General features: G+C 48.9%; 1 protein-coding gene across 8 annotated transcripts in view; it reads right to left on the bottom strand.

Annotated features, from left to right (window-relative positions):
* The window catches only part of Lrrc20 (leucine rich repeat containing 20), a 101,384-nt gene that overhangs the window by 59,490 nt on the left and 25,326 nt on the right, over positions 1-16,568 (bottom strand). For 4 of the 8 annotated variants that reach the window (XM_058577987.1, XM_058577986.1, XM_058577991.1 and 1 more), the window contains one exon: positions 9,652-9,796. The exons of 1 other annotated variant lie outside the window; for it this stretch is intronic. In XM_058577987.1, coding sequence (XP_058433970.1) covers positions 9,652-9,733 — 82 coding nt within the window. In that variant the 5' untranslated portion in view covers positions 9,734-9,796. Of the gene's footprint in view, positions 1-9,651; positions 9,797-9,908; positions 10,002-11,144; positions 11,536-14,194; positions 14,302-16,568 lie in introns of those variants that run through there. 3 more of the 8 variants (XM_058577988.1, XM_058577989.1, XM_058577990.1) reach the window with 3 other exon arrangements.

Here is a 16,568-nt window from a genome sequence, read left to right as displayed (position 1 = left end):
ATTAAACTGCTTCCTGAATGCCCTCTTTCTGAGTACCCTTGTTCCAAAAAGCAGGTTGTAAGATCACATCCCTGCAGGGTCATCTTGAAGTGTAAATATAGGAAGTGAGCTGGCAGGAGGGGATGCCCTTGTGAGGACCTGGCACTCCCCCACCAACAACCTGGTCAGGGCTCAGGTTCCCGTGGCCTGCTGGGCTGGTGAAAGGGTGCCACCTGCTGGCGGGTCTAGGACAACAGCACTTTGGCTGAAGTGCAGGTGAGCCTGGGAGAGAGCAAAGGCAGGTGTGGAGGGGGATACAACCACACATCACCTTACCCCTCACTAGCCCTGGTCTCCCTACTCAGAGATTTCATGGCTCCCAGACTAGCTGCTGATTCTCAGGAACATGTCATATTCATATTCTCTCTCACATACACTCACACACACCCAGAGCCCTGCCCAGAAATCTCCAAACTGTAAGTAGTAAGCCAGGAATTCTCAAAATTCAAGGTCGGGAAAACTCATGCAATGTTCATCAAATGTACATCTCCAGGCGCTCCCTCAGAGAATGTACCTTCCAGAGCTCTAGAGAAGGACACATGATCCACACAATCACCCTGGGGCCGGGGCTGCAGCTCAGTGGTAGAGCGCTTGCCTAGCACATGAGAGGGACTGGGTTTGACCCTCAGCACCACATAAATAAATAAAATAAAGGTATTGTGTTAATCTACAACTTAAAAATTAAAAATGAAATTTAAAAAAAAATGTTTACCCAATAGCCAAATACCCAGATGATCTGATAGGAAGAAATCTCTGTGACCTTGAGCTAGCCAAAGATTCCCTGGTTATAACAACAGAAGTGCTGTATTATTAAAAAGAAAAAAAATTAAAAGAAATGTATTTAAAATGTACTTAAGGGCTGGGGCTGGGGCTCAGTGGTAGAGTGCTCACTTGGCATGCATGAGGCACTGGGTTCGATTCTCAGCACCGCATAAACATAAAATAAAGGTATTGTGTCCACCTACAACTAAAAAATAATACATGAAAAAAATGTTTAAATAAATGTATTTAAAAGAAAAAAATGAGGACCAGGTACAGTGGCCCATGCCTATAATCCCAGCATCTTGGGAGGCTGAGACAGGAGGATCGAAAGTTCAAAGCCAGCCGCAGAAACTTAGCAAGGCCCTAAGCAACTCAGTGAGACCCTATCTCTAAATAAAATATAAAATAGGGCTGGGAATGTGGATCAGTGGTCAAGTGCCCTTGAATTCAATCCCTGGTATCCCCCTCCCAAAAAAGAAAAAAAAAATGATAAACTGGACTTTACCACCAAATTAAAAATATCTGCTTTTCAAAAGACACTGTTAAGAGAACAAAAGACAAGGCAGAGGCTGGAAACTGTACTATCAAAACACGTACCTGATAATGAATTTGCCTCTAGAATATATAAAGAACTTTGCAACTTAATGAGAAAACCCATTCTTTGAAATGGCCAAAAGATTAGAATAGACATTTTATCAAAGACAGCTAGATGGCCAGGAGGCACATGAAAAGACGTTCAACATCATTTTTCATCAAAGAACCGTAAATTAAAGTCACAAGGAGATGCCATTATGCAACTAAAAGAATATATAAAATTAAAAACCACACAGAGTGTTGAAGAGAGCTGGGTGTTGGTGACACACGCCTGTAATCCTGGCGGCTCAGGAGGCTGAGGCAGGAGGATGGCAAGTTCAAGACCAGCCTCAGCAACTCAGCAATTCCCTGTCTCTAAATAAAAATTAAAAAGAGCTGGGAGTGTGGCTCAGTGGTAAAGCGCCCCTGGGTTCAATTCTCAGTACAAAAAAAAAAAAAAAAAAAAAAAAACCAACAGTGTTGAAGAGGACAAGAAGGAATTGGAACTCTGGCTGTGAGTGGGGCTGGTTCTAATAGCCAAACACACTCTCACACAGGCAATCTAGCAATCCTACCCCCCTGGGCCCAAGAGAAATGAAACCTGCCTTCACCTGTATGTGAACATTTACAGGCTTTAACTTATGATGGAAAAAACTGGAAATGATCCAAATGTCCTCCAACAGATGAATGAATAAAGAGAAGATGGTAATCTATGCAGCATAATACTACTCAGACCAAAAGGACCCTCTAAGCCAGGTGTGCAGGCATGGCCCATAATCCCAGTCACCCAAGGCTAGCCTGGGCAACTTAGTGAGACCCTGACTCAAAATAAAATAAAAGGGGTTGGAGATGTAGCTTGATGGTAAAGTGACTCTGGGTTCCATCCCCAGTATGGGAAAGGGGCTCAAGTCTCTCAATTAAAATGGCATGGCAGTTGCATATAACCCCACATCCCCTCCTGTAGACTGTAATCTCTAGATTGCTTTCGGTACCTAAATGATATAAATGCTACATAAATTGTCAGTCACACTGCCTTGTTTAGAAAATAATAACAAGAACAAAGTCTGTACGTGTTCAGAACAGGCCCAGTTTTTTTCTAAGCAGTTTCTATCCTTAGTTGATTGACTCCAAGGATACAGAACCTGTGGACAGGAGGGCACTCAAGGCCCAGGAGAGTTACCTGGGAGGCTGGCTAAATGGCAGACCACCCCCTTCCTACCCACAGAGATTCTATCTCAAAGCTCTGGAGCAGAGCTCATAAATAGGCATTTTTAACCAGAACTGATTCAGTCCTCAGGCCACGTGCCCAGGACCTGCCCTCTGGAAGACCCTGCAGGAGTGGAGGAACTGACCAAGGGACATCTGTCCTGGGGAAGCGGCCCAAGGGGTGTCCCCACTGCCTCATCACCACCTGGGTCATCCTAACAACTCTGTTGACATCAGGCACAACAGTAGATATTAGCCTCTGGGTTTTTTTGACTTGAAAAAAGTCAAAACTGGAAAGGTGTTTACAATGATGCCTGGAATTTCCTAAGGCCCCGCAGAGGAGTCTGGGAGGCAGAGGGTGGGCGGGTGCAGGTGCTCCAAGGCCCTGGACTGGTAGGTCAGTCTGGGTCACCCAGGGGCCTAGGTTTCAAAGCCCAAAGGGGCCCAGAAATGTCATTTTGAGCCTGGCTTGAGGTGGGGAGCCAAGACCCCTGCGAAAAGCTGGGGTTTGAAGGACCACCTTCTCAGAAAAAGAATAAACCAGGGGAAATCTCCTTTTTGATTATTGGAGAGCTGTCCTGTCTTGGCCTGGGCACTGAATTGAACAAAACACCTCCCCCAAATATTTTGAAATCACAGGCCTATCCTTAAGGTTTGAGGAGTCACTACCCCTAAGGCCCAGAAACCCTGAGGGCTAAGAAGTCAAGAGAAGATAGGCTCCTAGGCTGTCACTCGCACAGTCACAAACACACCTCCTCGAGGACAGCCCTTCAACCTAGGACTACACAGAAGAGGCACCGCAAGACCTGAGCCCAGTGCCTATCTCTAGCAATCAGAGAAATGCAAATTAAAACTACTCTAAGATACCATCTCACTCCAATAATAATGGCAGCCATTATGAAGTCAAACAACAATAAGTGCTGGCGAGGATGTGGGGAAAAAGGTACACTCATACATTGCTGATGGGACTGCAAATTGGTGTAGCCAATTTGGAAAGCAGTATGGAGATTCCTTGGAAAGCTGGGAATGGAACCACCATTTGACCCAGCTATTCCCCTTCTCGGACTATACCCAAAAGACCTAAAAAGAGCATACTACAGGGACACAGCCACATCAATGTTTATAGCCTCACAATTCACATTAATGATAGCTAGAATGTGGAACCAACCTAGATGCCCTTCAGTAGATGAATGGATTAAAAAATGTGGCATTTATACACAATGGAATATTACTCAGCACTAAAAAATAATAAGATCATGGCATTTGCAGGTAAATGGATGGCATTAGAGCAGATTATGCTAAGTGAAGTCAGCCAATCCCTAAAAAACAAATGCCAAATGTCTTCTCTGATATAAGGGGGGTGACTCAAAATGGGATAGGGAGGAAGAGCAAGAGAAGAAGACTACCACTAAATAGGGAAGAAAGGTGGGAGGGAAAAAGAGGGAGAAGGGGAGTTACACGGAAGATGGAAGGAGAAGCTCACTGTTATACAGAATACGTATATGATGTTGTAATGAGAAAAAGAAAAAAAAAGTATGTCACATTAGTTTGGATAGAGAGAAAGGATGGGAGAGGAGGGAAGGAGTAGGGAGGATAGGAAGGGCAGCAGAATAGAATAGACAACATGATTGATGTATGTACATTCCATGTATGTATTTTATGTCAAAATACATTCTGCTGTCATGTATGACTAAAAAAAATATAAATAAATAAATAAATAAATAAATAAATAAATAAAGACATGAGCCCAGGGCCCAAAACTACCTAAGGTTCACCCAGAACAACCCACTGTGACTAGAGTCGGCGGGACAGCAGACCTGCACCTTAAGAACACCCTTTTACAGAAGAAGTAAAGTTCCAAAAGATAAGTACAAAGAAGTCATAGTTAGAGAAATAAGAGTTGAACACTTAATAAAGAAATGATATTATTCCTTTAAATCAAATTCCTTTTTACTAAGAGGCATAAAATTCATTGGATCTGAAGAGAATCCAGAGCATATTCAATCAGATTATTAAGAGAACCAAATAGAACTTTTGAAAACATGGAATTAAAAATTTTAAATGTAATGGAAGGCTCAGTGGGTTAAACACAAAGAAGCAAAGAGTGAAATGGAGGGCAGACTGAAGAAATCCCTCAGCTGTGGCCCAAAGAAAGCAAGAAGATACAGAAGGAGGCCGGGTGCCTCGGCACATGCCTGGAATCCCACAGCTCAGGAGGCTGAGGCAGGAGGATGGCAAGTTCAAAGCCAGCCTCAGCAACTCAGTGAGGCCCTAAGCAACTCAGTGAGACCCTGCTTCTAAAAATAAAACACAAAATAGGGCTGGGGAATTGGGGCTGGGGCTGTAGCTAGTGGTACAGCGTCTGCCTGGCACATGTGAGGCACTGAGTTCAACCCTCAGCACCACATAAAAATAAATAAATGAAGATATTGTGTCCATCTATAACTAAAAAAAAAAATCAAAAAGGAAAAGAAAAGGGCTGGGGAATGTGGCTCCGTGGTCAAGTGTCCCTGAGTTCAAGCCCTGTACCTCAAAAAATAAGGAGATACAGAGGAGGGCCTGCAGGGATTCCTGACAAAAGAGACTCAAGGGATGGGTAAGAGCAACACACCAACAGCCAGTAACCAGGAGTTCTCTATAAATGAACAGACAGGAATCCTCAGAGTCAGAAAACACAAGACTCTTGAAAGGATTAAAAGGTACCAAAGGTGCCATCCAACACCGCGGCCCAAGTGAGCTTGGTTCCTCTCTTCCCGGCCCACGGCAATGCCTCCACGCAAGGCAGCCATGCCTCCTGGTCCAGTTCCTAGGCCTTTCCACCTCCTGCTTTTCTGCTGTAATGATCCCTCTTTAAAGTCACCCCAAGTCAGGGTTGGTGGCGCTCACCTGTAATGCCAGCGGCTCCAAAAGCAGAGGCAGGAGGATGGCAAGTTCAAAGCCAGCCTCAGCAACTTAGCAAGACCCTAAGCAACTACCTTGTCCAATCCTCCCCTGTCTCACAATAAATATAAAATAGGGCTGCGGGGTGGCTCAGTGGTTGAGTGCCCGTGCGTTCAATCCCTGGTACAAAAAAAAAAAAAGATGAGCACCCCTGACTTGTGTTTTTTCCATAGTACCAGGTGGTCCTTCTTAAAACTCTATTCTCCTCTAGTTTTAAGAGAAATACGAGGAACTGGGCACCATGGTGCCCATCTGTAATTCCAGTCACTCAGGAGCTGAGGCAGAAGGATTTCAAATTCAAGCCTAGCTTGGCAACAGAGCAAGATCTTGTTTCAAAAATTAATTTTAAAAAATGCATTATCACAGAACATTTATAAAATACAAACTATCGTTTTCTAATTTTCATTTGTATCTTGTTTTGTTTCCTTTCATTTTCTCTTCTACATAAATACGCATGTTTAATATATTTGGTATATTATCATATACACAGTTTGGGATCCTTGTTGTTGTTTTTTTTCCCAAGCACATCATATATAAGAATGTGCTGGTCCTTATTTAAGCACACGTTGGAAGGTTACGCACCGTTGTTAATGGCTACACAACTGACACTGTACAGCTGTGACAAAATTGATCTAAGCCATCATCTGGAGCGGGATGCTGAGGCTGCTTAGACTGTTTGCTGGTTCACACAGGAACCATACTGAGTCACCCAGTTCCATTTCCACCTCCTCCAGAAAACCTTCCTGGCTATATGAACTCCCAGCCGCACTCCTCCTCTGAATTATAACCTGGGCTCCATCTGATGGCCGAGCTTGGAGGCTATGCATCGCTGCTCTCTATCTCATGGGTGGTGGGCTGGGATCAGGCCCAGAGCACTACTGTACACATCCCGTGAGCTCTCCAGCACCTTGCACACAGCAGGTGCTTAATACCCACTGACTGCTTAGATCCCAGACCTCCCAGGCTGCATGAGCCTGGCCAGCCCCCCTTCCCAAGGGTCAGGACTTTAGGCACCCACAGTGGCCTGTGCTGATATTTTGCTTCTTCTCTGACCACTACAGAGGTAAAAAGGCCCCCCTACTGTCCAATCCTACATTTAAAGGCCTGGTCCCCACCGCCTGGGCATCTCCACCTTCAGCCAGGGCCACCATGGCTCATAGCTCGCCCAGGTTGGTAAGGGCTTTGCCACACTCACTGAACTTCCACACCCACTGAGGGCTGCGTGGTAGGGCAAAGGCCTGGCTCTGGTGCCGTTCAGTTAGTGGCCTGGCAGGGAGCCAGAGGCCTGGCTTGAGTTCCTTGGTGGGCATGGACCATGGACGGTACAGAGGAGGTGCTGTGGCATTCCCTCCCCAAAGCGCCCCCCACACCTCACCCAAGGCAGCTGCCAACTTGCCAGTTCACAGAAACTCCCAAGGGGCCCATGGGGACATCTGAGTTCACAATCTCTGGTCCACAGAAGCTGAAGCCCAAACTCCCTAGCAAAGCCAAACCGTCTACTTACTGGGAACCATCCCTCACCCCCTGCCCCATGCAGCAGTGACACCTCGGCAGGGGCCTCTCCCTCCCTCCCACTGCCTGGGATACCTGTGTCCTCATAACTGTCCCCAGGAAGCCTCCCCCCCCCCCGCCCTGCAGCCCCTGTACCCTTGCCACATCTGAATGAGATAGAGCTTCATGTGTCCCTCTAACCTGTGACATTTTAACATAGGTATAGGTGATTCGACCCAGAGATTTATCAATTTATACTTAAGTCACCAATAGAAACTGGCCCAGCAGAGAGAGACCTGGTTGGCTGACACCTGGAGGTAGTGTTTGTGTCACGCAGGATTTAGGCCCCACCTCTAGCTTTCAGGGATGAGAAAAAATTAAAAATAATCGCTGCCATCTACTGAGCTGCCTACATACCAAGCACCTTACAGGCATTATAATTGCTCCTAACCACCCTGATGAGGTAGACACTATTACCAAGCTCATTTTACAGATGAAGAAACTGAGGCTCAGACGGGTTAAACAATCTGCAAAGGTACTAAGCTAGTAGGTGACAGAGTGGGGATTCACCTCCAGGCCCCCAAGAGCCAAAGTCTGGCTGTCAGCTACAGTATCAGTGGTGGTCAGCCTCAAATACTGGGCCAAGCACAACCATGTCAGAGAGTAGTGCAGAATCCAGGACTCCTTGACTCAGGGCCCACAGCCAATGGCTCCCCACCATGCGGCTCCCCAGAGCTCCCTCCAGAGCCGGCAGTCATCGTCAAGTCAGTCTGCTGATAGAGGAGACGCCTCGCCCTCCTCGGCTCAGCTCAGCCAGTACCTCCCTATGCCAACACAGCACCTGACCCTGTGCTGGGCTCCAGCTGGGGCAGGGAGACAGGAGCAAAAGATCACAGGGTCCCTGACCTCTAGGGATGCTGGCTAGGTGCTAGAGAGCAGGAAGCCAGCAGGGGTGAACGGGGTCAGGGTGAGGGCTTCCTGGAAGAGGCCCTGACCAAACCCATCCAAAAGACTAAGTGTCCTTCCACTTCCTGAGCCATCACCCCCTGCCTCGGGAGCTGCATTCAGACACACCTGGCTGCTCACAGAAATGCCAGGGTCTGGGTCTTTGCTCGGGCAGTAACCAGTATAGAAATGCTCCTTTGCCAGATGGACAGAAAAACATAGACAGACAGATGCGCGCGCGAGTACACACACACACACACCTGCCTATGGAATTCCTTTCTTTATGTCAAAGACTTAACTCAAAGCCACCTGACTATTTGCACGATCATCCCCAAGAAAAGACTGCCCTAGTCCTCTGTCCTCTGGGTTCCCAGAGTACAGCTGTGGCTCTGCAGTGGTGCTTACACTCCAAGGATCGATCTCTCTCTCTCTCTCTCTCTCTCTCTCACACACACACACACACACACACACACACACACACATCATTCATGTACACACACCTAGGTAGATGCACAGCATCCCCTGCTGACCCTTGACATAAGTATCTGTTGATTAATCGGGATGGTCTGTCCTGGGGTACCTGAGCAGCTACCAGGCTAAGAGCAGTTCAAAGCGAAAGACCCCTGCGGCAGGCCGGGCGTGGTGGTGTGTAACTGTAATCCCAGCTATTTGAGAGGCTGAGCAGGAGGACTGCAAAAACAATTAAAAAATAAAATGTAAAATGGGCTGGGGATGTAGCTCAGTGGTAGAGTGCCTCTGGGTTAAAAAGAAAGGCACAGACGACACAGTTCAAGCAGTGTAAAGGGAGTGCAAAGGGGCCTCCCGGCTGAGCGATCTCAAAAGAGCCCACTCTGCCTGTGCAACTGCACCTTCTCCTCATCTGCAGAGGGGGGCTGGCCACACCCGGCAAGTATGATTCATCACAGGGAAGTTCAACAAGAGAACACTCGGAGGCACCCAGCACAGGGCCATGCACAAGGGCTACTCAGCCAGCGCTGGCCCGGTATCTTCGGCTGGTCCAGGGGCACACACACTCAGAATCATTGCAGTCCAAGGATAAGCACACACTCTCCATTTTCTTTTTCTTTCTTCTTTTTTTTTTTTTTTTTTTGTACTGGGGATTGAACCCAGGGGCACTTTACCACTGAGCCACATCCCCGGCCCTTTTTATTTTTTATTTTGAGACAGGTCTAAGTTGCTGAGGGCCTCACTAATTTGCTGAAGCTGGCCTCAAACCTGCAATCCTCCTGCCTCAGCCTCCTGAGTTCCTGGGATTGATTACAGATGTGTGCTACCGCACCCAGCCTCAGGCTCCATTTTCTAGCACTATTTTTTTTTTTTTTTTAGTTGTAGTTGGCAACAATACCTTTATTTTATTTATTTATTTTTATGTGGTACTGAGGATCAAACCCAGCGCCTCGAATGTACTAGGCAAGCGCTCTACCGCTGAGCCACAACCACAGTCCAGACCCATTTTCTAGCATTTTTCAAACCTCTTTGGCCATGACCCATGGTAAGAAATGTGTCGTATGCTGGGACCTAGCATGAACAGACTAACACGGTTCCACCACTACAGGGAAAGATCCATGACTCCCTCCTGACAAGGCGCACCTGAGACTGACCCCTTCAGCTCTTCCTAGACCATCTCTACACTGAACTCCACAGGTCAGTTGGAAAAGCCCTGTCCCCACTCACCCAGAGTGTCAGAGCCGCTCTCCACCGTTTCGTTCACCTTCCGTGCAACTCTGGCCACGGCCTCACCCATCTTCTTCAGCATGCAGACTGGGGTGTCCCGCTGCCAGCCCCCAGGCCGGTCTGCTGCTCACAAAGGGGCCTGTGCCTAGAGGAAATGCAGGGCCATGAAGCACCATCCAGCTGGGGCTCGCCCCATGCACCTCCTCCCCAGGAACCCAGGCTGCCGGGAAGCCTACAGGGGGCCTCAGGCCACTTACCTCCTCTCTGGAACTCAGAACCTAGGCCACAGGCAGCTCAGCCTTTGGAAGAGCTGATGGGCCTGTCAGAGGGTGAGGGCAGCTGGGCCCTGCTGCTTCTCTGGGAGGATCAACATGTGTGACCTCATCAGACGCAGGGCCAGGGCCTGCATCAGTAGCCAGGTGGGTGTAAGGACTCAGATGTGCACTGGCCTGTGACTCAACAGGTGGGGCACCAAGGAGGAGGCAGGACACAGCCAAGTGCAGGGGAAAGACACCTGTCCCTCCATACTGCGACCTCTGAGTCAGGGCTCTATCTGCACAATTGCTCCAGCTCCCCTGTTCACCCCACCCACATCTGCCAGGCTCCCTGTGCACGGCAGGAGGTGGAGACACCAAGGCAAATTGGAGCTCAGTGTGACAGGTGGATGGGTCTCTAGAAATTGCCTCCCCAAGTGCCAACAGGAAGGGAAGGTTACAGCATCAGCCTGCAGACCTGATTATCAGACTGATGCTGGGTTGATCTCCAAGAAAAGGGGGAGGTGCTAGAAACGAGAGAAGGGGACCTGATCGCCAGGGAGGACGCCTTTGAGAAGGGTAAGGGAGATAAAATAATAAGGGGCTAAAATAAAATTATGTGGTATTAAGACATAAAAATGTCCTCAACCCTCTGTTTATTACTGAGAAGGAAACTAAGGCATAGGAAGTGGCTAAGTGGCCTGAACAAGGTCAAAGGGAGTGAGTGACAATGATCAGGCCTGCTCCATATCCAATGTTCACAGAAGTCACCCATATTGATAACAGCCGCACCCCACAAAGAGAGAAGGAACTTGAGGTCAAGGTCTTTGTCCCTAGGCTCCAATCCCAGCTTCCCAGATAACTCAGGGATTCCAGGGAGCTTGTTCCGAGGGCAGATGGGAAAGGGAGGGAGACAGTGCTCAGAGCTGCTGGCAGACCAAGAACAGTGCCCACGGGCTCAGCTAGACAAGCAGAGCAAAGCCAAGCCCATCTACCTGCCCAGCAGAGTCAACGGTATTCCACATGTGTGTGTTTCACCAGGGAGGCTGACACTGAAGGCCAGAGACACAGGGGTGCAGGGGGAAAGGCTGTTTGATAGACAGAATGTCCAACTCCACCATTAGTAGCTAAGACAGCTTGGGAGAGTTTTTTAACTACTCTGAGCCCGTTTCTTCTAGTAGGTCTAGTAATACCCACCTTGCTGAGTTAAACACGATTGAACAAAATCTATAGATCTACCTGAATACTCCATAATTCCAGTTGAGAGGATAAAGCAGCACATGGGCAGGCATGGCAGCAGCTTCTAATCCCAGCTCATTGTCCACGCGAAATTGAGCAAGTCATCTCTGAGGAATGAGAATTCCCATCTCTCCACCTCCAGGAAGTCTTCCCTGATTGCCCCAGCCCTCAGTGTTCTCTCTTCCCTGTGAGTTTCCACAGCACTTAATGACTTAGCACAAGTCCATCTGGGTTGCTTTTGAGCTTTTAAAAACCAACAGACACACACACAAACATACACATACAACTGGGCATTGTGGCACATGCCTATAATCCCAGCTACTTGGGAGGCTGAAGCAGAGGAAGTCCCAGTAATGGCAAGCTCTGAGGCCCAATGTTGCGAGTCAGAGGGAACAAAAAAGCCTAAACAGGATCAACATGTAAAGTCTAAGTGTCAGAATAGTTCACTAGGAAGAAGCGTTTCTAATATTCCAAACCATTCTCTGAGCACAGCACAAAGGTGCCCTAGATTTCCAAAGGGGATCTAAAATCATCACTTAAAATATTAAGTGCTTAAAATCACCACCCTCACTACTTGGCTAGGAATCACCCTTCCTTCACCTAAAACTTCCTCGTCCCCCGACAAGGGAGAATTAAGTCCATGGGCAGTCCCTCTCCAAAGCCGGAGGACAGAGAGAGGCAAGGCTGCGAGATGGAAGGGCGGCAGGATCCCATGTTATTCAGGGCCTAGTACAGGGTCAGAGGGGTCCAAACTAACAAACTTGGGATAATGAGGAGCTGGACTGGGCCTCTGGGATTCCAAAAGGGCATGGACAAGATCAGCCAAACACAGAAAATTGTCCAAGTCATGCAAGTGGCAGAGAGCTGCGGGCCTCTTCTAGACTGAGGGCAAAGCCCCTAGGCAAGGCTGCCCCTAGGTTGTGGGGGCTCCTGTGTAGATAAATAATCTGAGTCCACAACCTACAATCTGAATGTCAGCACCATCTGAACAACTGGCAAATAAGGCAGCCCCTCCTGGAACCAGAACCCAACCACAGGACTCCAGGACACCCCACAGGCCCAAGTGTGGAGCTCCCTGAAGCATCTGGTCATCCCCACGTGCAGGAGTGGTGATAGCAAGGAGTCAGAGAACATCCCAAAGGACAGAAACAGGAATCATCAGCACACATGGGTTTAGCCTAGGCATGGAATGTTCCAGATAGATGGTACTACCAATCCCAATCAGTTCCAGGCACTGGAAGGGGCTTTGGACAATGTCAAGAAAGCACTCCAAACCCCAGAGACCCTTGGACATAGGGTCTTAGCCCACACTCACACTGCTCCTGTCCCCATATGGTCCTCTCCACACAGCCCAACTCCCCTTTCCTATGAGTGGGCACCATGGTCCCAGGATATGTTTAAATCCAATGAACATCTCGTGGGGACCTTCTTTAAGGCACACACTGAGAAGTAATTTAACAGGACAGGGACAGGGTATGGGCCAGAACAAGCTTCCCACCAGGAGGCAGGATGAGCCAGATGCCACTGCAGCTATGATGCCAGGCCCAAGGGACCTCAATGAAGGCATAAGGCAATATTTGAGCACCAGCTACACAAAGAGATGCAGGAGAGAGGGAGCAGGCCACCCGTCTGTTACCAGAATAAAGGAGGCCATCCTACAAGGCTGTCCTCTGAGGAGGGTAACTAATTCATGCACAGTTTCCAGGACTGTGAAGCAGCCCCATCTGCAAAATGAAAATACCACCTTCCTTAACTGGTTATGAAAAATACCTGATACAGCACTTTTGAGAAAGGACTTTACAAACCATGAAGTACTTCCCACGTGAAGGCATTTCCAAAGATCAAACAGGTGTAGACAGGAAGTTTGAATATAATAAATTGAATGCCAGGAAAAAAAAATCGTTGATTTTGTGGGAGCTGGCAATACTGGCTATTAGTCTACATCGGAACCTGGGTTCATCTCAATTCAAAGCTGGGGGTGGGGTGGGGTGTACTTAAACCCTGACAGTGGTTCTCTGACTCAGCCCTTACCAGCAAAAACTCTACCTTTTCTGCAGTCCCAGGAACTCTGCAAAGGAACCATTGCGACACCCCCATCTGCACCAGCTGCTCCTATATTTAGTTACTGGTGTGGTCAATTGGGAATTTTATAGCCTGGCAGCCACTCCGAATGACAACCTGAGCCTCCCCAGCCATGTGTTTCGAGCTGCTCCCACCCATGGCTCTAGCCAGTTCTCTCGATGGTGCCAAGCGAGTTGAAGGGCAGAGGACTTGCTTGGACCCCACTAGTTCCAAAGGCCCACGCAGGCCAGTACAGAGTTGACCCACTTTCACACCCGGGGGGAAAGAGCCTGTTGGGCTGGGAACGGGACGCCTTGTTTTTTGTGCCACGGGGTTTGAGGAGACCTGTGCGAGCTCCCTTATGGACTTCTTGACATCCTCGGACTGCACCTTCCAGGACTGCACTGTTGGCCAGGCAGGGGCCCGCCTAAGCCGGATGCCCTCGGTGACTCCTGGTCCCGGGCCCACCGCTTGCCCGGCAGGCGGGGACTGGAGAAAATAAAGCAAAGCACTGAGGCATCCCCACAGCGGCTGTGGGGCCAAGAGGCAGCTCCAGAGCAGGCATCTGCAGCTCTCCAGGGCGGAAGCAAACCCCGAAATTGTCACTTGGGGACGAGATACACAGTAACCTCTCCCAGCTCAGGCGCCTCCCCAGGGGAACGGAAGCCCGTCCGGGAGCGCGTCCCCAGGTTCCCTTTTCCCTGGTAGCGTTGCACCCACTCCCCAAGAGCTACTGCGATGCAGTCGCTTTGTGCAAACAAGAGCCGGCGCCTCCTGGCCGGTTGGCACCGCAGGAGCCGCTGCCGGTGCGCCGCTGCTCTATTCCACCGGGTGACCTGGGGGAGGGGCGGGGAGGGGACGAAACATAAACGGGGGTATTTCTCTCCCTCTCTCCCCCAGCCCCTTCAACGCTTGGCCTCAATACTACGTTTCCTTTGCGGGGCACGAAGCGTGTGGCCCGATTCCGGACCGCTTTCGGCTCCACTTACGGCGACAATGCCTCCTAGCGCCCTGCGCAGCGCAGTCACGCTCCCGCGGCCACCGGCGGCGCCCCATGCAAGTTCCGAGCCCGCAGGGCGCGGCGCGCGGGGCGGCAGGCTCCGCGGTACCTCGGATCAGCCAATCAGCGCGCCGGGACAGGCGCCGGGGCGGGAGCGGGGGCCGCGCGCACCCAATCATCTTGCCCTCCTCACGCCGCGCGCGCCCGAACGCAGAAAGGAACCGCTTTGTGTGCGGCTTCTGGAGAAAAGAGCGCTGGCGGCCCCCGCGTGTGGACTCCAATGTGCACCGCGTCCCAGAATCAATAGAATTGAGGTTCCAGATTTGGTTTTCTTGAGAGATGGACTGAATTAGCCAGATCCCGGGTACTTCGGAAAACGTGAAGACGAAGAATGGGGAACTTTTCGTCTAGGGCTTTCTGCCGCCCATTCAGGTTTTTAGAAATAATAATTCTGGCAGTTATTTAGCCTCTTGAAAGCCCAATGTGTTCATCTATAAAATAGGAATTAAATATATAAATACCTACTTAACAGGGTTATCGAAAGGATTGATACATCGAATGCTTAACACAGCGTCCAAACCAAGCCATGACCCCTCGCTCAAAGGTCGCTGCCTCACTGACCTTCACTTAGAGAGGACACCCCATGTCCGCTAAAGGCTTTGTGGGAAGACGAGAGGGTGCCCTGCCTGGACAGTAAAAATTGGAAAGGCTAAGCCTGTCAAATGCTCCAATAAGCAAAAGCATGTCTTGAGTTGCTGAGTCCTGAAGAAGCAATAATTCGGCCTCCAGAAGCTTCAGCAGTCTGACAAGGAACACATATTCCCTTGGAGATTAGTGAATGCTATGGGTTGAATTGTGTCCCCCAGAAAAGACTTGTTAAGAGCCTGATCTCCAAATATGACCTTCTTGGGAAATAGGGTGATTGCAGATGTAATTAGTTAAGAAGAGCTCATACTGGAGTGGAGCACACCAATAATCCAAAACCACCCTTGTTCATAGAAGAGAAGGGACACATTTCTCAGTGGAGCTGCAGCTGCCTCCCAAGGCTGCAGCCCTGGCCCACCTGGATAGAGGGAGGCCCCCACAACTGCAGGGAAGGCACTGGCCATCATCTTGGGGGACAACCCCAGCCCAGTGAGTGAACTGGTGGTGGGGCTACTGCCATGCCCCTCCTACAAACAGACAGATGTGAGGGTGGAGCATCATGGTGGTCAACAGACTATCCAACAGGTTTTCTGCCTTGGTCACAACTATGCAGGCTTGAGCCAATTGGAATGTAAATTTAAAGCTGATCCCTACAAGTGGTTAGAGTGCCTATACACACACCAAATGGGCCTTCATCCCTGAAGTCCCGAATCACCCTGGACCCTCTTCCTCTCTTCACTTCTCACCCCAGGATTCTCAGTACAGTGTACAAGGGAAGTTGATGTTGTCCTCCCTCTGGACCCACCTGGAGTATTTAGTAGTATAAGGATTTTTGATGTTGGGTTCAAAGGGTGAGCAAGTGGCCTATGAAGTCAGTGTCCAGGATGTCTGTCTGTCTGTCTGTGGTACAGATTCACCCAAGACAATGATAGCCCAATATTTGGATAACAACTAAGGACTTGGCCATAACAGCCAAGGATTGGTGCAGGGTGCAGACCGCCCCTATCCAGCCACAATGGTGAACATCCATATATTAACAGACAAAGGGAGAGCTCAGCTGCTCTCAGGGGCAGCATATTATTTGAGGAGATTCAGGGACTACCCCTTCAAAGGCACCACAATTACTTTGAGAGTCATTTCTATGGCCAGCTAAAAAAAAGAAGACAAGAGACACGGCACTTATGATGAGGGAAGCAGAGACTGGAATTTTGTGTCAGGCCAAGGAATGCAAAGAATCCTTTACAAGGACTAGAAACAAGAACAGACAAGGAACAGATTGTCCCTCAGATCCTCCAAAAAGGAACCAGACCTATCAACAATTTGATTTCAGACTTCTAGCTTCCAGAAATGTGGGAGAATAAATTTCTCTTCTTTTCAACTACCCAGTTTTTGGCAATTTGTTATAGTAACCCTAGAAACACAGTTGAAGCATCCCTAATCCAAAAATTCAAAATCTGAAATTCTACAAAATCTGAAACTTTTTGAATACCAATAGGATGCCACAAGTGGGATATTCCACATCTGACCTCATGTGTTGGGTCACAGTGAAAATATAGATGCACAAAAAAATCAGCTCAAAATGGATCAAAGGCCTAGGAATTAGAACAGAACTATGCAACTCCTAGAAGAAAAGGTAGGGTCAACACTCCAATATATAGGTACAGGCAAAGACTTTCTCAATAGGACCTCTAAAGCTCAGGAAATGACACCAAGAGTTA

Source organism: Marmota monax, unplaced genomic scaffold, assembly GCF_021218885.2.
Source record: "Marmota monax isolate L192 unplaced genomic scaffold, Marmota_monax_Labrador192_F-V1.1 WCK01_AAM20220418_F8-fsc00019, whole genome shotgun sequence".
Lineage (NCBI taxonomy): Eukaryota > Metazoa > Chordata > Mammalia > Rodentia > Sciuridae > Marmota > Marmota monax.
The sequence above is the reverse complement of the archived record's forward strand: the minus strand, read 5'-3'. Positions and strand labels throughout refer to the sequence as shown.